Source organism: Bombina bombina, chromosome 3, assembly GCF_027579735.1.
Source record: "Bombina bombina isolate aBomBom1 chromosome 3, aBomBom1.pri, whole genome shotgun sequence".
NCBI lineage: Eukaryota > Metazoa > Chordata > Amphibia > Anura > Bombinatoridae > Bombina > Bombina bombina.
This window is the reverse complement of record NC_069501.1, coordinates 633,692,484-633,717,944: the sequence shown is the minus strand read 5'-3', so window position 1 is coordinate 633,717,944 and position 25,461 is coordinate 633,692,484. Positions and strand designations below refer to the sequence as shown.

The following is a 25,461-nucleotide window of genomic DNA, read 5'->3' as shown; positions in this document are numbered from 1 at the left end:
CAGACAGAAGGGCACCGAGAACCTTTGTAAAAATTCTTGGAGCTGTAGCTAGGCCAAACGGCAGAGCCACAAACTGGTAATGCTTGTCCAGGAAAGAGAATCTCAGGAACTGATAGTGAGCTGGATGAATCGGAATATGCAGATATGCATCCTGTAAATCTATTGTAGACATATAATGCCCTTGCTGAACAAAAGGCAAGATAGTCCTTACAGTTACCATTTTGAATGTTGGTATCCTTACATAACGATTCAATATTTTTAGATCCAGAACTGGTCTGAAGGAATTCTCCTTCTTGGGTACAATGAAGAGATTCGAATAAAACCCCAGCCCCTGTTCCAAAACTGGAACTGGCATAATTACTCCAGCCAACTCTAGATCTGAAACACATTTCAGAAATGCTTGAGCTTTCACTGGGTTTACTGGGACACGGGAAAGAAAAAATCTCTTTGCAGGAGGTTTTATCTTGAAACCAATTCTGTACCCTTCTGAAACAATGTTCTGAATCCAAAGATTGTGAACAGAATTGATCCAAATTTCTTTGAAAAAACGTAATCTGCCCCCTACCAGCTGAGCTGGAATGAGGGCTGCACCTTCATGTGGACTTAGAAGCTGGCTTTGCTTTTCTAGAAGGCTTGGATTTATTCCAGACTGGAGATGGTTTCCAAACTGAAACTGCTCCTGAGGATGAAGGATCAGGCTTTTGTTCTTTGTTGAAACGAAAGGAACGAAAACGATTATTAGCCCTGTTTTTACCTTTAGATTTTTTATCCTGTGGTAAAAAAGTTCCTTTCCCACCAGTAACAGTTGAGATAATAGAATCCAACTGAGAACCAAATAATTTATTACCCTGGAAAGAAAGGGAAAGTAGAGTCGATTTAGAAGACATATCAGCATTCCAAGTTTTAAGCCATAAAGCTCTTCTAGCTAAAATAGCTAGAGACATAAACCTGACATCAACTCTGATAATATAAAAAATGGCATCACAGATAAAATTATAAGCATGTTGAAGAAGAATAATAATATTATGAGAATCATGATCTGTTACTTGTTGCGCTAAAGTTTCCAACCAAAAAGTTGAAGCTGCAGCAACATCAGCCAATGATATAGCAGGTCTAAGAAGATTACCTGAACACAGATAAGCTTTTCTTAGAAAGGATTCAATTTTCCTATCTAAAGGATCCTTAAAGGAAGTACCATCTGCCGTAGGAATAGTAGTACGTTTAGCAAGGGTAGAAATAGCCCCATCAACTTTAGGGATTTTGTCCCAAAACTCTAATCTGTCGGACGGCACAGGATATAATTGCTTAAAACGTTTAGAGGGAGTAAATGAATTACCCAAATTATTCCATTCTCTGGAAATTACTTCAGAAATAGCACCAGGAACAGGAAAAACTTCTGGAATAACCACAGGAGATTTAAAGACCTTGTCTAAACGTTTAGATTTAATATCAAGAGGACCAGAATCCTCAATTTCTAAAGCAATTAAAACTTCTTTAAGTAAAGAACGAATAAATTCCATTTTAAATAAATATGAAGATTTATCAGCATCAACCTCTGAGACAGAATCCTCTGAACCAGAAGAATCATTAGAATCAGAATGATGATGTTCATTTAAAAATTCATCTGAATAACGAGAAGTTTTAAAAGATTTTTTGTGTTTACTAGAAGGAGGAATAACAGACATAGCCTTCTTAATGGATTCAGAAACAAAATCTCTTATGTTATCAGGGACACTCTGAACATTAGATGTTGTTGGAACTGCAAAAGGTAATGGTACTTTACTAAAGGAAATATTATCTGCATTAACAAGTTTGTCATGACATTTAATACAAACAACAGCTGGAGGAACAGCTACCAAAAGTTTACAGCAGATACACTTAGCTTTGGTAGTTCCAGCACCAGGCATCGATTTTCCTGAAGTATCTTCTGACTCAGATGCAACGTGAGACATCTTGCAATATGTAAGAGAAAAAACAACATATAAAGCAAAATTGATCAAATTCCTTAAATGACAGTTTCAGGAATGGGAAAAAATGCCAAAGAACAAGCTTCTAGCAACCAGAAGCAATGAAAAATGAGACTTAAATAATGTGGAGACAAAAGCAACGCCCATATTTTTTTAGCGCCAAAAAAGACGCCCACATTATTTGGCGCCAAAAATGACACCACATCCGGAACGCCGACATTTTTGGCGCAAAAGAACGTCAAAAAATGACGCAACTTCGGGCGACACGTATGATGCCGGAAACAGAAAAGATTTTTTGCGCCAAAAAAGTCTGCGCCAAGAATGACGCAATAAAATGAAGCATTTTCAGCCCCCGCGAGCCTAACAGCCCACAGGGAAAAAAGTCAAATTTTTAAGGTAAGAAAAAATGATTGATTCAAATGCATTATCCCAAATATGAAACTGACTGTCTGAAAAAAAGGAATGTTGAACATTCTGAGTCAAGGCAAATAAATGTTTGAATACATATATTTAGAACTTTAAAAAAGTGCCCAACCATAGCTTTAGAGTGTCACAGAAAATAAGACTTACTTACCCCAGGACACTCATCTACATGTTTGTAGAAAGCCAAACCAGTACTGAAACGAAAATCAGCAGAGGTAATGGTATATATATATAAGAGTATATCGTCGATCTGAAAAGGGAGGTAAGAGATGAATCTCTACGACCGATAACAGAGAACCTATGAAATAGACCCCGTAGAAGGAGATCATTGAATTCAAACAGGCAATACTCTCTTCACATCCCTCTGACATTCACTGCACTCTGAGAGGAAAACCGGGCTCCAACCTGCTGCGGAGCGCATATCAACGTAGAATCTAGCACAAACTTACTTCACCACCTCCATAGGAGGCGAAGTTTGTAAAACTGATTTGTGGGTGTGGTGAGGGGTGTATTTGTAGGCATTTTGAGGTTTGGGAAACTTTGCCCCTCCTTGTAGGAATGTATATCCCATACGTCACTAGCTCATGGACTCTTGCTAATTACATGAAAGAAATAAAATTTGTTTCCCCATAGGTATCAATGGGGCTGCGTTACGGAGCTTTATGCTGCTTTTTTGCAGGTTTTTTTCAGCCGGCTCTCCCGTTGATGTCTATGGGGAAATCGTGCACGAGCACGTAAAACCAGCTCACCGCGGCTTTCAGCAGCGCTGGTATGGAGCTCAATTTTGCTCTACGCTAACTTCTTGCCTGTTAACGCTGGATTTATGAAAACTTGTAATACCAGCGCTGTACGAAAGTGAGCGGTGACAATAACGTTCAAGTTATTACCGCAGCCCACATACCGCAAAACTCGTTATCTAGCCGACTGAATGCTAAAGACATGCATGGTCCTAACCTCTTATCTTGTTATAGAGGTTTATTCTCAAAAAGGAATTCCAAGAGAACAAAGCAAATTTGATAACAGAAGTAAATTTGAAAATGGTATAAATTTGTGTGTTCTATCTGAAACACAAATGTTTTATTTTGACTTTACTATCACATTAGTTAATTTTTATTTTTTCTTCCTCTTCCTTTTTTTTTTTTTCCTAATTATTCATTAATATCGGCTAGATTACGACTTTTGCGGTAAGCGGAAAAAGCAGCATTAACAGGTCCTAACGCTGCTTTTTCACTACCGCTGGTATTACGAGTCTTGCAGGTTTAGGGGCACAGCACACTTTTTTGGCCATACCGCAAAGTTCGTAAACCCTTTTCTCTATGGGACTTCCAAAGTGCTGTTATTATGAGTTTGTCCTGGGAGGCCAAAAAAGGAGCGGTACAGCCTATACTGACAAGATTCCTAACACATTCTAAAGTTATGAGTTTTACACTAGAATGCTGTAGCATAAAATTTATAACTAAAGTGCTAAAAAGTACACGAACACCCATAAACTACATATTAACCCCTAAACCGAGGCCCTCCCGCATTGCAAACACTATAATACAATGTTTAACCCCTAATCTTCCACTCCGGACATCGCCGCCACTAGAATAAACATATTAACCCCTAAACCGCCGCAGTCCTGCCTCGCAAACACTAGTTAAATATTATTAACCCCTAATCTGCCGCCCCTAACATCGCCGCCACCTACATTATACTTATTAACCCCTAATCTTCCGCTCCAGGCATCGCCGCAACCTACATTATATTTATTAACCCCTAATCTGCTGCCCCCAACATCGCTGCCACCTACCTACATTTATTAACCCCTAATCTGCCGTCCCCAAGCTTTTCTCCATTCCTTACAAGGGTAAGACCTTGTTTGGGCCGGGTTTGGCTGAGATTATTTCTGATATTACGGGAGGGAAGGGGCAGGATAAGAGAAATAAACAGAAGGGTCATCAGAGTAATTTTCGTTCCTTTCGTAACTTCTCTGGTAAGTCTTCCTCTTCTTCCTCCAAACAGGATCAGTCCAAGCCTTCTTGGAAGTCCAATCAGTTCTGGAGCAAGGGGAAGCAATCTAAGAAGCCCGTTGCTGACTCAAAATCAGCCAGAAGGGTCTGCCCCCGATCCGGGAATGGATCGAGTGGGGGGCAGACTTTCCTTTTTCGCTCAGGCTTGGGTTCGAGATGTTCCGGATCCCTGGGTAGTAGATATTGTGTCCCAGGGATACAAACTAGAGTTCAATACTTTCCTCCCAGGGGCAGGGAAAGGAGAAAGGAAGTAATATAAGGTGCAGAGGTGCCTGAGGTTTATGTAAAAATAAACTGTCTGAACACAGGGAGGGCCGTGGACTCACCGTGTCAAGAAAAAAACAAATTTATCAGGTAAGCATAAATTTAGGGGCAATGGGTAGCTTAGTTTTTTTTTGGGGGGGGGAGTTGGTTGGGTGGTGGGTTTTACTGTTGTGGGGACTTTGTATTTTTTTACAGGTAAAAGAGCTGTTTAACTTAGGGCAATGCCCTACAAAAGGCCCTTTTAAGGGCCATTAGTAGTTTATTGTAGGCTAGGGGGTGTTTTTATTTTGGGGGGGCTTTTTTATTTTTATAGGGCTATTACATTAGGTGTAATTGTTTTTATTTTTGATAATTTTGTTTATTATTTTTTGTAAGATTAGCGTTTTTATTTTTCATAATTTAGTGTTTAGTGCGCTAATATTACACAGTGGAGTGCAAATATCGCTTTCATGAAAGCGATATTTAGCGCTCTACTTGTAATCTGGTCCTAAATATATTTTAAAAATGATCCAGTTTACCAACAGAAGTAGTGATTTGTTTCTAGAGAAAGAACATTGTTTAGTTCTCACAACCATTGACCGTATGTGGGGACTTGGGTTTTCTTCCAAATACGAGGAATTAATCTATAGGCAAAATTATTCATACATTACAAAAAATCTGCTTTCTGTGTAAACAATAAAAATGGGGCGATTTATTTAAAAGTATAAGAGATGGCTCTAACGTTATTTTTACATCTAAGATAACATTAAAACAACTAGAAATCTGCTCCTAGAAGGATATAATCTTAAAACATTCCCATCATATAGTCAGGGTGACAATCTCTCCACATTGCTTCCAACATTTATTTGAGGCTAAGAGATATATAGTGTGAAGTTGTTGCAGGGATAAATACAATCTGGAAAATATCTATCAAAAGGTTGGGACGATTGTCTCACTAATTTCACTTTGTATTATGATTGATCCCTGTTTAACAAAAGGTGTATGGAAATATGTGAAGGTCTTCTTGCAATTTTGGGTATCTTATTGATATTCTCATATATGTAGAAAGAGTTATTCAAGAGAGGTGCTAGTGGAGAAATTGGCCTTTTATTTTGATTTGAAGCCAATAATTTTATCCTTAACTTTTATTGTTGCTGAAATATTGAGGCTTGTTTCAACTTTCAGGGATCTGTTCTTTTAGGGAGCCAACTGACATCTCCAATAAGTAGGCAATCAACAAGCAAGGCCTCCAGTTGAACACAAAGTTTAGAATCCCTAGCTTGAATTCAGATTATCACATGTGTAAGGTGAATACTCCTATAATAATTTAGTAGATTGGGAACCCCCAGTCCCCCATCATCTTTACGTAGGTATAGAGTATTATGGTTCACTCTTGATTTAGAGTTGTTCCATATAAATTGTTCTAGGATGCATTATAGTAAAGTGATAAACTATACCAATAAACCAATAGGCAATACCCAGCCATTCAGTCTCATTTTGTCAACCCATTCCTAATCCATATCCAAAAATGTTTAAAATTTATACCATTTTGGTTTACCTAATAATTTCTATTTCTGGATTCATCAACTTCCATATGAACATTTTCTTATAGGGTGGGCGATCTGTCAGTGTGTGACAGTACAATACATTTTAAATAGAAACAAATAAACATGGAATTTGACGGTAGATAAGAAACAAAAGGCCCATCAAGTCTACCCATATTACATGGTACTGTTAATGTGCAGGAAATTTGTTACTGAATGTGTGAAATTCAGCCTTATAATCAACAGCTATATGAAGAAAGACTTTTAAAATTATCAAAAACAATGATTACAGCTCACTGAAGTACAAGAAGGTGCAAGCTGTCTGTTGATATCTAAGCAAGGTTTTCTTCAAATAGCACAATTCAACATAATTTTACTTTTAATTTGATTATTGAAGACCAGCCCTATTTTTTGAGAATTAAATTATATTAGTTTGTAATTAAAAAGAATGCCATATTGTTGTTATATAGTCATCCTACAACACAATTTCATGATTGGTTCTGATTACCTACAGAGAGAGTGGGACTACCTGTCTGGAGAGCTGGTTGTCGAGTCAGCCGAGCGGCTCAGAAGCATCAGCCTGCCCCATTAGCACTACAGTGTGCATCACCACATGTGAGTGGTTTACTTATTCTCTCTTGCTGTTTTGTTGCCCCATTGATACTGCACTTAGAGGCGCCTCTGTTTGTTTTCTCTTCCATGAATGTGATTCTCTATGTTTGTTGATACCTCCAGAGAGCTGACAGAACATCATAATTACCCTTAAGAGACTTTTTGTTTGGACTATGATTATTTGGTTTTCCATTTTGTCAACCTGTTATTGCTTTTTAATCCTGTGTTTGTGGGTATACATTAGGCACAAATTCTGAAATTGAAGTTTACTTTTTTTTGGGGTCTATATACTGTTTTAAAGCAATCACTATATACTTTTTTGGTAATCAAGTGTCAATTAAACTCTTGTCCTATAGGAGTCACCCTGTTGCTTTAAAAGGCGGTTTTAGAATTTTATTATTATCAGCTTCGATTTCGGCTCTAAGCCGAAACGCCTCAGTTGTGTATTGCTGACCTCCTGTACATTTGCATATGCTTGTGTTTCCTGGCTTTTAATGAAGTCTCAAATAAAATATTGAAGATTTTAAACTCCCGGCTGGTGTTCCGTTTTGTTTTGTGATAATTAGATAAGTAAATAAGTAGTTGGCAAGCTTTGCCTTTATTGTATTATATTCTAAACCAAGTATTTTCACTGTGTAGGATGTGAATTATAAAACAGTAAATGATAAAACGAGTACACCATGCACTATAAATCTATATTATATAATCACTGTTGTCATACTAGACTGGAAGCAGAAAGTAAAAAATAAACATTTGAATAGTTCACTCAGGCAAAAATATATCAGCAAGACCTTATAAACATGAATGAAAAATTCCATTTACAGCAGTGGGATTTTATATATATATATCTTAGAGGTAGTTTTTAGATTGAGCTGCATAGGAATATTAACCATACATTTGCTGCCACCTAGTGGACATAAGAACTTGTATAACGTAAAATAAATAATTTCAGCTCGTCTAGATGAAAAGAAAAAAAAAAGATTATTTAGAAGACATTACAATAGATATATTTAATGAGTTACTGGTATTGAAATGTTTAATATGCATTTGATACCAGGGAGGAGACATTTAAAGCAAATGTAAGATATAATAGTTGATTTCTTAAAATATAAGTTATCTCAGCTACTCATGTTAATTTGTAAAATAACATGAAAGACAATGTTTACCTATTAACTTTCACCTAGATTACGAGTTTTGCGCTACACAGGGTGCGAAACTAACGCCAAAAAGTTGCGTTACTTCACTCTCCATAGCGCTGCCATTACGAGTTACTGAAAAGCATCCTCGTGCGTGCGATGTGGTGTTAAGCTCCATACCTCACAAAATCCAAGGGCTGCTTTAAGGTGCTCATGCACTCTTTTCCCCATAGACACCTGCGATCGCGGAATGGAGATCGGCGTAACGCAACCCTATTGATGTCTATGAGGAAACAAAAGTTATGTTTAAACGTAACACCCTAACATAAACCCATAGTTTAAACACCCCTATTCCGCTGCTCTCCCTCACCTAAATAAAATTATTAATCCCTAATCCGTCGCTCCCAACATCACCTACACTATAATAAAGTTATTAACCCCTATTCCGCCACTCCCTGACATTGCTGACACTATAGTAAAGTTATTAACCCCTAAACCTCCAGCCTCCCACATCGCCGCCACTAACCCCTAAACCTTTGCCTCACACACCGTCGCCACTAAATAAACCTATTGACCCCTAAACCTCCGGCCTCCCACATCTCCGCAACTAAATAAACCTATTCACCCCTAAACTGCCGGCCCCACACATCGGAAAACACTAAATTAAACTATTAACCTCTAAACCTAACACCTCCCTAACTTTAAATTAAAATATAACTGTATTTAAATAAATAAAAACTTACCTGTGAAATAAAAATAAACCTACCATTAAACTATAAATTTATATATAAAACCTAACATTACTATTCTAATAAAATAAAAAAATACTACCAATTAAAAAATCTAAATTACAAATTTAAAAACACTACGAGAAAAATTAAAAAATCTTAAATTACAAAAAATACTAAACACTAAATTACGAAAAATAAAAACACTAATCTTACAAAAAATAATAAACAAAATTATCAAAAATAAAAACAATTACACCTAATCTAATGGCCCAATAAAAATAAAAAAGCCCCCCCAAAATAAAAACACTCCCTAGCCTACAATAAACTACCAATAGCCCTTAAAAGGGCCTTTTGTAGGGCATTGCCCTAAGTTAAACAGCTCTTTTACCTGTAAAAAAATACAAAGTCCCCACAACAGTAAAGCCCACCACCCAACCAACCCCCCCCCCCCAAAAAAAAAACAACTAATCTACCCATTGCCCCTAAAGGGGTATTTGTATGGGCATTGCCCTTGAAAAATTTAATTTATGCTTAACTGATAAATTTGGTTTTTTCTTGACACGGTGAGTCCACGGCCCTCCCTGTGTTCAGACAGTTTATTTTTACATAAACCTCAGGCACCTCTGCACCTTATATTACTTCCTTTCTCCTTTCCCTGCCCCTGGGAGGAAAGTATTGAACTCTAGTTTGTATCCCTGGGACACAATATCTACTACCCAGGGATCCGGAACATCTCAAACTCAAGCCTGAGCGAAAAAGGAAAGTCTGCCCCCCACTCGATCCATTCCCGGATCGGGGGAAGACCCTTCTGGCTGATTTTGAGTCAGCAACGGGCTTCTTAGATTGCTTCCCCTTGCTCCAGGACTGATTGGACTTCCAAGAAGGCTTGGACTGATCCTGCTTGGAGGAACAAGAGGAAGACTTACCAGAGAAGTTACGAAAGGAACGAAAATTACTCTGATGACCCTTCTGTTTATTTCTCTTATCCTGCCCCTTCCCTCCCGTAATATCAGAAATAATCTCAGCCAAACCCGGCCCAAACAAGGTCTTACCCGTGTAAGATGGACAAAAGCTTAGATGTAGATTATACATCCGCAGACCAGGACTTTAACCATAAGGTCCTGCGCGCCAGAACAGCAAAGTCAGAAATCTATGCTCCCAACTTAATGACCTGTAAAGAAGCATCCGCAATAAAGGAATTGGCCAATTTTAAAGTCTTAATTCTATCCTGAATCTCCTCAAGAGGAGTATCCTACTGAATAGAATCAGACAACGCGTCAAACCAATATGCAGCCGCACTGGTAATAGTAGCAATACACATGGCAGGCTGCCATTAAAACCCCTGGTGAACATACATCCTTTTAAGCAAAGTCTCCAACTTCTTATCCATGGGATCCTTGAAAGAACAACTAGCCTCAATAGGAATAGTGGTCCTTATGACCAAAAATGAAATGGCTCCTTCTACCTTAGGAATCGTCTGCCAAGATTCCTTAATAGAATCCGCAATAGGAAACATCTTCTTAAAAACAGGCGAAGGGGAAAAAAGAAATTCCAGGCTTCTCCAATTCCCGTGTAATAATCTCTGAAACACGATCTGGAACAGGAAAAACTTCCGCCATGGAAGGGACCTCAAAAAACTTATTAAGTTTACTAGCCTTCTTGGGAGTAACTATGACCGTCGAATCAGAGTCATCCAAGGTAGCCAAAACCTCCCTAAGTAACAAACGGAGGTGCTCCAGCTTAAATCTGAAAGAAACAACCTCAGAATTAGCAGAAGGAATTACACTATCAGAGTCTGAAATTTCACCCTCAGACGCCACAGAAGTATCTTCTTCCTCAGACCTATGGGAAGAAACATTTGACATAAATGCAACAGAGTCAGAAACCTTATACTTCCTCTTACGCTTCCCCAACACAGGAAAAGCAGACAAAGCCTCAGATACAGCAGAGGATATGTGAGTATCCAGATCCTGCAAAGAAAAAACAACCTTAGATGAAATGCAGGGCACTGCATGTGAAGAGGATAGAGCTTGGGGTGATTTGGGAAAAAGCTGCAGTAGATCTTGAACAGGAGACTACTGAACAACATTCTCCTTAGAAAAAGAAGGCTCTGAATCCAAAATCCTATCACTGTACTGTAATGTTCTCTCTATACATGAAGAACAGAAAGGGATAGGTGACTCCACATTAGCATCCAGGCATAAATTGCAAGTAACAGCTAGCAAGTCCTCTTGGTCCATCTTACTCACAAATTAAACAAAAAAAATCAATTGAAAAAAATGTCCCAAAAATAAAACATTACTGCCCCTTTAAATAACATTAATAAAAATAAAAGTCCAATATAAAAACTCACCCTGAGTCCCTATTTAACACCTCTACACCTCAACAAGCCTTGCTGAGATGCAAAAACTAGCCTCCTACCGACCAAAGTATACACAAACTCCCAAACGGTCCAGACCTCACTCTCACAATGACCGCTCCAAAGTAGCACCAGAGCAGCAGTGGAACAACCTCTCACTTTCGTAGTTAAACAAATACTGAGAGGAAGAGCGTGCAACACTCGCGCCAAACAAACTCCATCCATCGTGGGCATCTACACAACCTCCTGGCCGGGATGACAGTACAAACAGTAAAACTGCCGCCGGGAGAAAGAAAACTGCAAACCTGAAGAAACTCTTGCAGTTCTAACTAAAAGCTTCATAGTAAAAACCGCACTGAGAAAAAACTAGCAGCCGATTTAAATAAAAACAGCACACACCCAAGAGCCCAACAAGGAGTGAAAATGTAGCACTCCCTAACCAGAGCCATCCAAATTCCTCCACAGTGCCCCACAAAACTGCCACAAGATAAAAAACCTGCACACAAGCAGAAATAAATTAACCCCATAAGTGCCAGACTTTCTGTCCTAAGAAAATAAAATCAGCACTTACCTCCATAATAACCTGCCCGGCAGCAGGGCAGCTCACAAAGTTTGAAAGGCATAACTCCTTACATTGACCTGTGGGAAACAAAAAAGACCGTCTTCTATCTTCATCCCGGCGGCGCGGAGCAGCAAAGACATCTAGCACGGAGGGTCCTCTTCATGTGGTCCCCGCCGTACACTGAAGCTTCAAAGCAAGGTAGCCGTTTCAAATTCAAATCAGCCAATAGGATTTCAGAAGCTCTCATCCTATTGGCTGTTCAAAACAGCCAATAGGATGAGAGCTACTGAAATCCTATTGCAGTTAAAATCAGCCAATAGGATTTCCGTAGCTCTCATCCTATTGGCTGTTTAGAACAGCGGGGACCGTATGAAGAGGACGCTCCGCGCTGTATGTCTTCACCGCTCCGCGCCACCGGGATGAAGATAGAAGACGCCCCCGCGATGGATGAAGATGTCAACGCCTGGATGAAGACTTCTCGCCGCCTGATGGGCTATTGGTAGTTTATTATAGGCTAGGGGTGTTTTTATTTTGGGGGGGCTTTTTTATTTTTATAGGGCTATTAGATTAGGTGTTGTTTTTTTTTATATTTGAGTTTATTATTTTTTGTAAGCTTAGTGTTTTTTAATTTTCGTAATTTAGTGTTTAATATTTTTTTTAACATTTTAGATTTAATTTTTTCTCGTAGTGTTAGGTTTTTTAAATTTGTAATTTAGATTTTTAAATTGGTAGTATTTTTTTATTTTATTAGAATAGTAAGGTTAGGTTAATTTATAGTTTAATGGTAGGTTTATTTTTATTTCACAGGTAAGTTTTTATTTATTTAAAGATAGTTATATTGTAATTTTCATCAACAATTAATGTGATCAAGTGGATATATTATCCAAATAAGTGAGACAGTACCTTTGTCGGTTCGATACCTTAAAAATCTTGCAGACAAATGTAGTTTTGAAGACGCAGCAGCCCTGCTACTGTTTGGGAGTTTTCCTCCAACTGCGGTCTTACCCACGTGACCGATAGGGTCTGACGTCACGGTTATTCCTCTGTCAGTAATTTTGGTTATCAATTGGTGGTCGTTTCTGATTTACAGCAACAAAGTATGGTCTTGGCAATAGTGTATATGGACAACTCCTGCTCTTAGTGCATAGCACGCAGGAGACACACATCTCTCTCTGATAACTTAGGTATCCTTAATGATAGAGTTCAGCAATAGAGGAAATTCCCAATAAAATAACAGTGGTTTTAATAGAGTGCTCCAATAAGCTCCAAAGTAGTCTTGTGATATAACACAACTCCTATATACCATTAAGAAACTATCATAATTTGGAGGATAATCTTATCTCTGATGAGTTTTAGGGCATATCAAGGGATCTAAACAGACAAGATGAGGAAAAAAAATAGCACTAGAGGAAAGAGGGGTAGTAGACTCACAAAACGAGGCAAAAAGATGGAGATAACAAATTCCAGCCAAAGTATCTTTAATCTTAGTAAGATAACCTTGAAAGAGGAAGAGAAAAAAGTTCTAAATCTTGGTTTAACATATGCACCCACATCCAGAATGAATACATTCAACAAACATATCTAAGTGAAAAAGTTAGTTAGAAATCTAACATTAAAAAGATATTTTTCATGAAAAACCCATTAGAGAAACAACCGAACACAACATATTACCAGGCAACATACTAATTTCAGGCCCAAATCTAGGTTCTATCCAGTTCATGCAAGAGGCAGAAATCTGGACACTTTTGAACAATTGGTTTTAAAGGATTAAAAAAGATGTTATCCCCCAAAATTGGTGAGACAAAACTTAAGTAAAAAAGAGACACTAGTAATTTACAAAAAAAATCCACAAGTCATGATAAAGCCAGCAGATAAAGGTATTGGGTGATGGGCAGGGTATTGTGGTGATGGATACTGAGAAAATATAAAATAGAAGCCAACAGATTATTAAATGATAAGAAAACATATCAAAAACTGGATCTCAATCCCACAAATATATTGACGGCAACACTTAATCGATTACTAAAGAAAGGTAAAAAATTAGTCCTAAACGATAAAGAATTCCAATTTCTAACACCAAAATTCCCTAAGATACCAATCTTCCCTAAGATACCAATCCCTAAGATCCCTAAGATACCAATCTTCTGCTGTAAATCAGAAATGACCACCAATTGACAGCAGCAATTACTGACAGAGGAATATATAGGAGTGGAGCTTACCCATGACGTTGTCATGCCGCTCCTCGGTGATCATAGCCGTTGCTATGATCGCAGCTTGACTCACAGCTCCGTGAGCATGGCTGTTGCCATGGTCACAATGGTTGTTGTGGGCACGCAGCAATGACGTCATCGCCTCAAGGCGTAGTATCCGATGCCGCTCTGGATTCACCTGGGAGGTCTCCTTGGCGCCTATGTAAGTACCTCCTTCACTTCTCTTCACTACCCAAGTAAAGGTAAGTCTTGTGCTTCCCTGGGTGCTATTATTCAGAACTGCTGTTACTTGATTGCCTTATTGTTTCCGAACTCTGCCTATCTGACCACTCTACCTGTTTAAGTAAGAATGAGCACTGGCACGCTAGTACCCTCGAGAAGATGCCTCCATTCCTTGAGTGCCAAAATTATGGCCAGTAATTCCCTGTCGCCAATTTCATAATTGCACCACGCTGGAGACAATTTCTTAGAGAAGAAACCACACGGATGCGAGGAACCGTCAGGCGTAGGGTGTTGAGACAAGAGGGCACCTACTCCAGTCTCAGACGCATCGACCTCAAGAACGAAAGGCAGGACAGGGTTAGGATGAGCCAGAACTGGAGCGGCAGCAAAGGCAGTCTTAAGACTATCAAAGGCCTTAATGGCAGTAGGTGACCAATGGAGAGGATCATTCTCTTTACAGGTCATGTCTGTGATAGGTTTGACCAAGGAAGAAAAGTTTTTTAATAAACTTTCTATAGTAATTGGCGAACCTCAAAAAACGTTGAATAGACCGAAGACCAACTGGGCAAGGCCACTGCAGAACTGCAGATAACTTGTCAGGATCCATGGAGAACACTGCAACGGAGATAACACAACCTAGGAAGGTTACTTGAGTCTGATGGAACTAACATTTCTCGAGTTTACAAAACAGGCCGTTCTCACGTAGTCTCTGAAGAACCTGTGTAACATCAGAACGATGAGCCTCAAGTGTGGGTGAGTGTATGAGGATGTTGTCTAAGTACACCACAACACACTGTTGCAACATATCTCGTAGGACATCATTAATAAATTCCTGAAAAACAGCAGGAGCATTACATAGGCCAAAGGGCATTACAAGATACTCATAATACCTGCTCCTGGTGTTAAATGCTGTTTTCCATTTGTGGCCCTCCTTAATCATAATGAGATTGTACGCTCCTCTCAAATCAAGTTTAGTAAAGACCGTAGCTCCCTTGAGGCGGTCAAAGAGTTCCGTAATGAATGGAATAGGGTAAGCATTATTAATGGTAAGACGATACATGGTCTTAACTCGCCACCCTTTTTCTTCACAAAGAAGAAGCCAGCCCCTGCAGGAGAGCAAGATTTGCAGATGATCCCCCGCGACAGAGCATCGGCAACATACTCCTCCATAGCACAATTCTCTGCAACAGACAGAGGGTACACCCGGCCCTGAGGAGGAATGGCTCCGGGTTGCAGGTCTATGGCACAATCGTAAGACCGGTGAGGAGGCAACGTACCGGCACGCATCTTGTCAAACACATCTAAGAACAACTCGGTACTCCTCTGGCAATTGAGAAACCAAAGAAGTGCACAAGACTTTAACTGGTTTCCGAAGACAAGTGGAAATACATTACGGGGACCACGACAAAATTTTGGACCTGCGCCAGTCGAGACTGGGATTGTGCTTTTGGAGCCAGGGATAACCCAGAGCAACCGGAAAATGTGGAGAGTTTATCACCTGGAACTGGAGGGTTTCAAAATGGAGAGCCCCGACAGCCATGGACAACGGAGCAGTTTCGTGAGTAACGAGTGCGGGTTGAAGGGGCCTGCCATCAATGGCCTCAATAGCAAGCAGAACAGACAGAGGCAAAACAGGAATGGAGTGCTTTGATACAAAATCACTGTCAATGAAATAGCCCGCAGCACCGGAGTCAACAAGAGCCTGAGTGACTATGGATGAATCCACCCAGGAAAGGACAACCATGACCAAAGGTTTCTCCTTAAGTCGTTCCGGGGACGAGGATAAACCACCCAAGGTCTGCCCCCAACAGGACCTTAGATGTGAGCGTTTCCCGGCCGTGTAGTACAAGATTTCAAAAGGTGGCCCTGTAACCCACAATAGAGGCAGAGCCCCACCCTCCTCCTAAAGGCCCTCTCCGCCGCAGAGAGACGCATGAATCCCAACTGCATCGGCTCAGCAGTACCTGGTGACTCGGGACCAGGAGGCATGGGAGGAGAGGGAGGCATGGGTGGGAATGAACACGTAGGACACAACGGAATAGGAGGCTTCGGCAAGCGCTCCTTGAAAGAGGGCCTCTCTCTGAGTCTGATGTCAATTAGGATCAAAAAAGACACCAATGCCTCGAGATCCTCTGATAAATTTCTGGCAGCAACTTCGTCTTTAATCGCATCAGAGAGCCCATGAAAGAAGGCAGCAACAAGGGCTTCATTGTTTCAACCTACCTCTGCGGCAAGCGTACGGAACTCAATAGCATACTGAGCAACAGATCTTGTACGTTGCTGAATGGACATGAGTCGTTTAGCAGCAGAGGAGGAGCGAGCCGGAACATCAAATACCCTTCAAAAGAAGGCCACAAATTCAGGGTAATTTGAAATCACAGGTTTATTAGTCTCCCACAAGGGATTAGCCCAGGCAAGAGCTGTGTCAGAGAGTAACGAGATGAGAAATCCCACATTAGCTCTGTCAGAGGGAAACGCCTGAGGTAACATCTCAAAGTAAATGCCCACCTGGTTCAAAAACCCTCTGAATAGGATCGCCTCCATATCGTTGAGGTAGAGGTGCAGAACCGGACATGCTCCTAGTAGGCATAGGTGCAGCAGCGGAAACAGGAGAAGCCATAACTTGCAGGACACTTTGGTCCAAATGTGCAGTGCCAATCAGCAGGGTTTGCAGGGCTACTGCAAATTGATCCAAGCGGTTATCCTGTACATCCATCCTGGAAATGATGGCAGGTAAAGGTGGATAATTAGCAGCATCAGGATTCATGGCCTCTGTGTAATGTCAGGGTGCCAGGAATCAGACTGAGACGAGAAGTGCAAAAATAATCACACCTTTATTAATAGCAAAAAATAATAAAAAGTCCACAAGTCAAATAACAAGCCAGGACTCAAAACTAGAGCTGGTAGTCAGACGAGCCGAGTCAGGAGCCAAAGCGAATAGTCAAACAAGCCGGAATCAGGAAGAAGGAAAACAGCAGAGTCAGGAACAAGCCAGGGATCAAAGGCAAAGCATACTGAACCGGGGCCCTTTAAATAATAATTGATGACATCACAATTCTGAGACTGCATCCTGTCTCACATGGATGATGCACACCAGTCTGGCCATAAAAGGAAGTGCAGGAAATGAGCAGCATCCTCCACAATGCACCAAAGTCAGGAAGAGAGGTGAGTAAAATGGCTGCCAGCAGCACATGGCCAACACAACAGGGAAAAAACCATGACACTCTGCCAGTTTAACCCTTGAATTGCTGGATTGCCTTATCATTGCTGAACTCTGCCTATCTGACCACTCTGCCTGTTTACCCTTGAATTGCTGGATTGCCTTATCATTACTGAACTCTGCCTGCCTGACCATTCTACTGGTTTACCCCTGAACTGCTAAAACACTTGATTACCTTTGTTGCTGACTTCTGCCTGTTCCTGACCATTCTCCACCACTGAACTGCTAAACTGCTGGATTGCCTTTCTCTTGTTGCCGTTAAGGAATGCCCTGTCTACCGTGAGTACTGCTTACCTCATTTCTTATACTTACTTTATTCTGGGATATTTCCTTATCCTTCCACTTGGGCTATGGACCAAAATGAGGTAGTAAGAGCAGTCTCTCTTCAGGGACAGACCCTGGGAACCCACGCCATACACTGCTCTCCTCACTGGTTGCAGAGAAAAATGCTGCTCCTGTTACTCAGCTGGCCCTGCTGCTAGTGCTGCAACTCCCCCCCCCCGTTTCTGGTGTACCCCAGATACCATTGCCTGACAAATATGAAGGTACTTCCGACTGTAGGGGTTTTCTCAACCAGTGCAGGCTGCACTTCCGCAATGACACTCACACTTTCCAGTCTCATCAGTCAAAGGTCACGTCTATCATTTCTTTATTGAAAGACAAGGCCCTAGACTGGGTCTCTCCCCTTTTGGAACAGAGTGCTCAGTTCCTGAATGATGCAGATGCCTTTATTTCTGCATTATCTTCCGTATTTGGGACCTCCGGCCGCACATCTGCTGCAGAGTACTCTCTCTTAGATCTCCCCCAGAGCTGTGGCACAATACGCCATCGAGTTTCGCACCTTGGCACATGAGACCAGTTGGGATGGCAGTGCTCTCAAAGCGGCCTTCAGGAGAGGCCTGCATGAGCGCATCAAGGACGAGCTCACTTATCATGATGTTCTATCTTCCCTGGATGAATTAATAACACTTTCTAACAGTCTGGATTCAAGCTAAGAGAGAGAGAACTCGTATAATCCTTCCCTCTCGTCTACCTACTTGTCCAGTCTCTAGACCATCATCTACCCCTTCAGCACCTCCAGTTACCTCTGAAGAGGAACCCATGGATCTCCTTTCCCTTAAGCCCTCTGAATCTGAAAGACAGAGAAGAAGGAGATTGAGACAATGGCCCCTATTTATGAAAGTCTGGCGGACCTGATCCGACAGTGCGGATCAGGTCCGCCAGACCTCGCTGAATACGGCGAGCAATACGCTCGCCGTATTCAGCATTGCACCAGCAGCTCACAAGAGCTGCTGGTGCAACGCCGCCCCCTGCAGACTCACGGCCAATGGGCTGCCAGCAGGGGGGTGTCTTGATAAAGGCCCACACAGTTGGGCCAAAACGCGTTGATAAGCAGCTGGTAAGCTCTTTTCCAATCTTTTAAAATAGTTTGGACATTTTTATACATTGTTTTTTATGTTTACAGGACATTATCAGTAACGGAAGTTTAGGACCAATAGGATACTCATCACAGGATTTTCACCATCAGAATCAGCACAACACTTCTCACCACCAGGAATACAAATATACTACACCACGACACTTCTCACCACCAGGAAACAAGTTTGTGCTCACTTTTTTGTAACTTTGTTTTGGATTGCAATGTTTAGTTGGATTGTGACACTTATCTGTTTGGCATATTTTTTTGGACATCGCTCACAACACTATTTTTATTATCACTCACCATTTAGAGGTATCAACATTGCTGTTATCTATTTTTGGTTTTGTTTTTGATTTTGTTTTTGCATTGTGTGATTTTTTTCACACCCTTTTTTGTTCACCTTATATTGGTGATTATCTTTGCATATTTTCCACATTTTTCACTTTTTTATCATTGTAACCGGTTATTCATATTTTCACACTCCAACAGGTGTGAGCTAGCCTCCTATTAGGACACACGCTAGCATCAGGGTCTTACCATAGACCATAGACCAGATAGGTCTACTCCATCCAAGTTCAACTCATTTATTTATTCCTGTTAGCCAGATGGATGCACCAGTTTGGTTGTTTTATTGTATTTTTATTGTATTCTTATTGTGAAATTCGATTGATTTTATTGTATATCTTTTCAGTGCATATTGTAACTAATTATCTTGTTAAATTAAATTTAAATTTAGTTTAGATTGCCTGCACCTGCCTTTGGCGCTTCTTACTACTCACTACCTTCAGTTTCCTCAGTCTAGTGACTCTTCTGAAGCTCCTATCACATCATACCTGTGTGGTTGCTCAGCTTAACACCTCTCTTCTTCAAAAACTACAACTTGCCCAATCAAGAAAACCTTCTGAAGCCCCTACGGCTCCTGAGATCCCTTATGTTCCCCCAAACCTTCGCTCTTCTGTGCTATCCTGGGCTCATGATTGCAAGCTGTCTGGTCATTCTGGTTTCACAAGAACCTTTAAACTCCTTTCTCAACACGTGTGGTGGCCTGCCATGAAGTCAAACTCTCAGGATTATGTCAAGGCTTGTCAGACTTGTGCTGTTAATAAGACCCTCCGTTCCCTACCTCATGGCCTACTTCAACCATTGTCCATACCTAAACAACCATGGACACACACAGCCATGGATTTTGTTGTAGATCTCCCTCCTTCTGACCATCATACAGTCATCTGGGTTGTGGTGGATCAATTCTCCAAACTTGCTCATTTTGTACCTTTACCTAAGTTACCTACAGCCCACAAATTGTCCACTCTTTTTCTGTTACACGTGGTACGGCTCCATGGTATACCCATGAATATTGTCTCTCACAGAGGCCCTCATTTTATTTCTACCTTTTGGAGAAGCTTTCGCAAATTGCTTGGAACCACTGTTTCTTTGTCTTCTGATTATCACCCCCAGACTAACGGGCAGACGGAAAGGACCAATCAGGATCTTGAAGCTTATCTCAGAGCTTATGTCAATTCACAACATACCAATTGGTCTGGCTTGTTACCCCTAGCTGAACTGGCAAAGAACACTCATTGGCATTCTTCTCTATGATGCTCTCCTTTCCACGCCGCAGCTGGTTATCAACCTCGTGTTTTTCCTCTTTCATCTCAATCCACAGGAGTTCCTGCTGCAGAGCGTCGCTTCACTGACCTCACCACCCATTGGCAGCGAATACACTCTCAGTTACGCTCTACCATCTCCAGATACAAGAGGTTTGCTGATCATTATCGAGATAATATTCATGCCTTTTCTGCAGGTGATCATGTCTGGGTCTCTACCCGACATATCCGCTTACGTCAACCTTGTTACAAATTAGGACCTCTGTACATTGGTCCTTATAAAGTCCTAAAAAACATAATTTATGCTTACCTGATAAATTTATTTCTCTTGTAGTGTATCCAGTCCACGGATCATCCATTACTTATGGGATATTAACTCCTCCCCAACAGGAAGTGCAAGAGGATTCACCCAGCAGAGCTGCTATATAGCTCCTCCCCTAACTGCCATTACCAGTCATTCGACCGAAAACATGCAGAGAAAGGAAAACCATAGGGTACAGTGGTGACTGTAGTTTAATGGAAAAATTACCTGCCTTAAAGTGACAGGGCGGGCCGTGGACTGGATACACTACAAGAGAAATAAATTTATCAGGTATGCATAAATTATGTTTTCTCTTGTTAAGTGTATCCAGTCCACGGATCATCCATTACTTATGGGATACCAATACCAAAGCTAAAGTACACGGATGACGGGAGGGACAGGCAGGCTCTTTATACGGAAGGAACCACTGCCTGAAGAACCTTTCTCCCAAAAACAGCCTCCGAAGAAGCAAAAGTGTCAAATTTGTAAAATTTGGAAAAAGTATGAAGAGAAGACCAAGTTGCAGCCTTGCAAATCTGTTCAACAGAAGCCTCATTCTTAAAGGCCCAAGTGGAAGCCACAGCTCTAGTAGAATGTGCTGTAATTCTTTCAGGAGGCTGCTGTCCAGCAGTCTCATAGGCTAACCGTATTATGCTACGAAGCCAAAAGGAGAGAGAGGTAGCCGAAGCTTTTTGACCTCTCCTCTGACCAGAATAAATGACAAACAGGGAAGACGTTTGTCGAAAATCCTTAGTTGCCTGTAGATAAAATTTCAGGGCACGGACTACATCTAGATTGTGTAGCAGACGTTCCTTTTTCGAAGAAGGATTAGGACACAAAGATGGAACCACAATCTCTTGATTGATATTCCTGTTAGTGACCACCTTAGGTAGGAACCCAGGTTTAGTACGCAGAACTACCTTGTCTGAATGAAAAATCAGATAAGGAGAATCACAATGTAAGGCAGATAACTCAGAGACTCTTCGAGCCGAGGAAATCGCCATTAAAAACAGAACTTTCCAAGATAACAACTTGATATCAATGGAATGAAGGGGTTCAAACGGAACCCCCTGTAAAACATTAAGAACTAAGTTCAAACTCCATGGTGGAGCAACAGTTTTAAACACAGGCTTGATCCTAGCTAAAGCCTGACAAAAAGCTTGAACGTCCGGAACTTCTGACAGACGTTTGTGTAAAAAAATGGACAGAGCTGAAATCTGTCCCTTTAAGGAACTAGCGGATAAACCCTTTTCTAAACCTTCTTGTAGAAAAGACAATATCCTCGGAATCCTAACCTTACTCCATGAGTAACTCTTGGATTCGCACCAATATAAGTATTTGCGCCATATCTTATGGTAAATCTTTCTGGTAACAGGCTTCCTAGCCTGTATTAAGGTATCAATAACTGACTCAGAAAAACCACGTTTTGATAAAATCAAGCGTTCAATTTCCAAGCAGTCAGCTTCAGAGAAATTAGATTTTGATGTTTGAAGGGACCCTGGATCAGAAGGTCCTGTTTCAGAGGTAGCGACCAAGGTGGACAGGATGACATGTCCACTAGATCTGCATACCAAGTCCTGCGTGGCCATGCAGGCGCTATTAGAATCACTGATGCTCTCTCCTGTTTGATTCTGGCAATCAATCGAGGAAGCATCGGGAAGGGTGGAAACACATAAGCCATCCCGAAGGTCCAAGGTGCTGTCAAAGCATCTATCAGAACCGCTCCCGGATCCCTGGATCTGGACCCGTAACGAGGAAGCTTGGCGTTCTGTCGAGACGCCATGAGATCTATCTCTGGTTTGCCCCAACGTCGAAGTATTTGGGCAAAGACCTCCGGATGAAGTTCCCACTCCCCCGGATGAAAAGTCTGACGACTTAAGAAATCCGCCTCCCAGTTCGCTTGTGTGTAATCTCATCTAATGGAGCTGATTCAAGTGTCTCTTCCAGAGACTCAAACCAAAATGCTGCTGCAGCCGTGACAGGCGCAATGCATGCAAGAGGTTGCAATATAAAACCTTGTTGAACAAACATTTTCTTAAAGTAACCCTCTAACTTTTTATCCATTGGATCTGAAAAGGCACAGCTATCCTCCACCGGGATAGTGGTACGCTTAGCTAAAGTAGAAACTGCTCCCTCCACCTTAGGGACCGTTTGCCATAAGTCCCGTGTGGTGGCGTCTATTGGAAACATCTTTCTAAATATCGGAGGGGGTGAGAACGGCACACTGGGTCTATCCCACTCCTTAGTAACAATTTCAGTAAGTCTCTTAGGTATAGGAAAAACGTCAGTACTCGCCGGTACCGCAAAATATTTATCCAACCTACACATTTTCTCTGGTATTGCAACTGTGTTACAATCATTCAGAGCCGCTAACACCTCCCCTAGTAATACACAGAGGTTTTCCAGCTTAAATTTAAAATTTGAAATATCTGAATCCAGTTTGTTTGGATCAGAACCGTCACCCGCAGAATGAAGCTCTCCGTCCTCATGTTCTGCAAATTGTGACGCAGTGTCTGACATGGCCCTAATATTATCAGCGCACTCTGTTCTCACCCCAGAGTGATCACGCTTACCTCTTAGTTCTGGTAATTTAGCCAAAACTTCAGTCATAACAGTAGCCATATCCTTTAATGTGATTTGTAATGGCCGCCCAGATGTACTCGGCGCTACAATATCACGCACCTCCCGAGCGGGAGATGCAGGTACTGACACGTGAGGCGAGTTAGTCGGCATAACTCTCCCCTCGTTGTTTGGTGAAATATGTTCAATTTGTACAGATTGACTTTTATTTAAAGTAGCATCAATACAGTTAGTACATAAATTTCTATTGGGCTCCACTTTGGCTTTAGTCCAAAACATTTTTTCACCCAGTACCTCAGAAAATTAAACGATTTTACATGCCAGCAAAAAACGTTTAACATTAATAAATTGAGTGTTATTAAAAAGCCTGTTGCTAGTCCCTGCAAATTAGGCTAAAGTTTTATGCATACAGTATAATTCCAGTGAAGTGCCTTTCCCCAGAATACTGAAGTGTAAAATATACATACATGACAGCCTGATACCAGTTGCTGCTACTGCATTTAAGGCTGAGTTTACATTATATCGGTATGGCAGAATTTTCTCATCAATTCCATTGTCAGAAAATAATAAGCTGCTACATACCTCTTTGCAGATTAATCTGCCCGCTGTCCCCTGATCTGAAGTTTACCTCTCCTCAGATGGCCGAGAAACAGCAATATGATCTTAACTACTCCGGCTAAAATCATAGAAAAACTCAGGTAGATTCTTCTTCAAATTCTACCAGAGAAGGAATAACACACTCCGGTGCTATTATAAAATAACAAACTTTTGATTGAAGGTATGAAACTAAGTATAATCACCACAGTCCTCTCACACATCCTATCTATTCGTTGGGTGCAAGAGAATGACTGGTAATGGCAGTTAGGGGAGGAGCTATATAGCAGCTCTGCTGGGTGAATCCTCTTGCACTTCCTGTTGGGGAGGAGTTAATATCCCATAAGTAATGGATGATCCGTGGACTGGATACACTTAACAAGAGAAAGACTTTCTCCTGTTGCCTACAGAGTGACCTTGACTAAGACCTTGCACATTCACCCGGTCTTTCAAATCTCCCTGCTCAAACCCTACATCACGAGTAAATATACCCAACTTAGACGTCCTCCTTCTCCACTCGTGATTCAAGGGGAACCGGAGTATGAGGTTGCTAGGATAATGGACTCCAAAATTAAACGCAGGCAGCTCCAATACCTCGTTCACTGGAAGGGTTACTCTGTGGCTGATCGTTCCTGGTCCCTGCTCGTGATGTGCATGCTCCATCTTTGGTCTCCAAATTCCATGCTGCTCATCCTTTGAAACCAACTCTGGTTCCCGGAGAGAACCCTTGAGTGGGGGGCTATGTCATTGCTATAATCGCGGCGTGACTCGCAGGTCTGTGAGCATGGCCATTGCCATGGTCACGGTGGTTGTTGTGGGCACGCCGTAGTATCTGATGCTGCTCTGGATTCACCTAAGAGGTCTCCTTGGCATGAACAGGCGCCTATGCAAGTACCTCCTTCACTTCTCTTCACTTCTCAAGTATAGGTTAGTCTTGTGCTTCCCTGGGTGCTATTATTCTGAACTGCTGTTACTTGATTGCCTTATTGTTACCAAACTCTGCCTGTATGACCACTCTGCCTGTTTAACCCTTTGAATTGCTGGATTGCCTTATCATTGATGTACTCTGCCTGTCTGACACTCTGCCTGTTTAACCCTTGAATTGCTGGATTGCCTTATCATTGCTGAACTCTGCCTGTCTGACCACTCTGCCTGTTTAACCCTTGAATTGCTGGATTGCCTTATCATTGCTAAACTCTGCCTGTCTGACCAGTCTGCCTGTTTATCCCTTGAATTGCTGGATTGCCTTATCATTACTGAACTCTGCCTGCCTGACCATTCTACTGGTTTACCCCTGAACTGCTAAACCACTGGATTACCTTTGTTGCTGACCTCTGCCTGTTCCTGACCATTCTCCTGGTTTACCCCTGAACGGCTAAACTGCTAAATTACCTTTGTTGCTGACCTCTGCCTGTTCCTGACTATTCTGCTGGTTTACCCCTGAACTGCTAATCTGCTGGATTGCCTTTCTCTTGTTGCCATTAAGGACTGCCCTGTCTACAGTGAGTACTGCTTACCTCATTTCTTATACCTACTTTGTTCTAGGATATTTCCTTATCCTTCCACTTGACGCAGGAATAAGAAGACTACTGGCCAAGTTTGGTCTGATAGGGAAATATCCTACAAGCATTACAGATGTCAGATGCTATTGGTCACGTGGGGTAAGACCGCAGTCGGAGGAAAACTCCCAAACAGTAGCAAGGCTGCTGCGTCTTCAAGAC

At 41.4% G+C, this 25,461-nt stretch overlaps 1 protein-coding gene across 1 annotated transcript in view; it reads right to left on the bottom strand.

The window, feature by feature from the left end:
- The window catches only part of LOC128652459 (uncharacterized), a 321,251-nt gene extending 307,313 nt beyond the window's left edge, over positions 1-13,938 (bottom strand). The window contains exons 1-2 of the mRNA XM_053705396.1: positions 13,809-13,938; positions 11,599-11,666 (exon numbers count right to left, since the gene is read on the bottom strand). Coding sequence (XP_053561371.1) covers positions 11,599-11,666; positions 13,809-13,938 — 198 coding nt within the window. The remainder of the gene's footprint in view (positions 1-11,598; positions 11,667-13,808) is intronic.
- Positions 13,939-25,461: the final 11,523 nt, after the last annotated feature.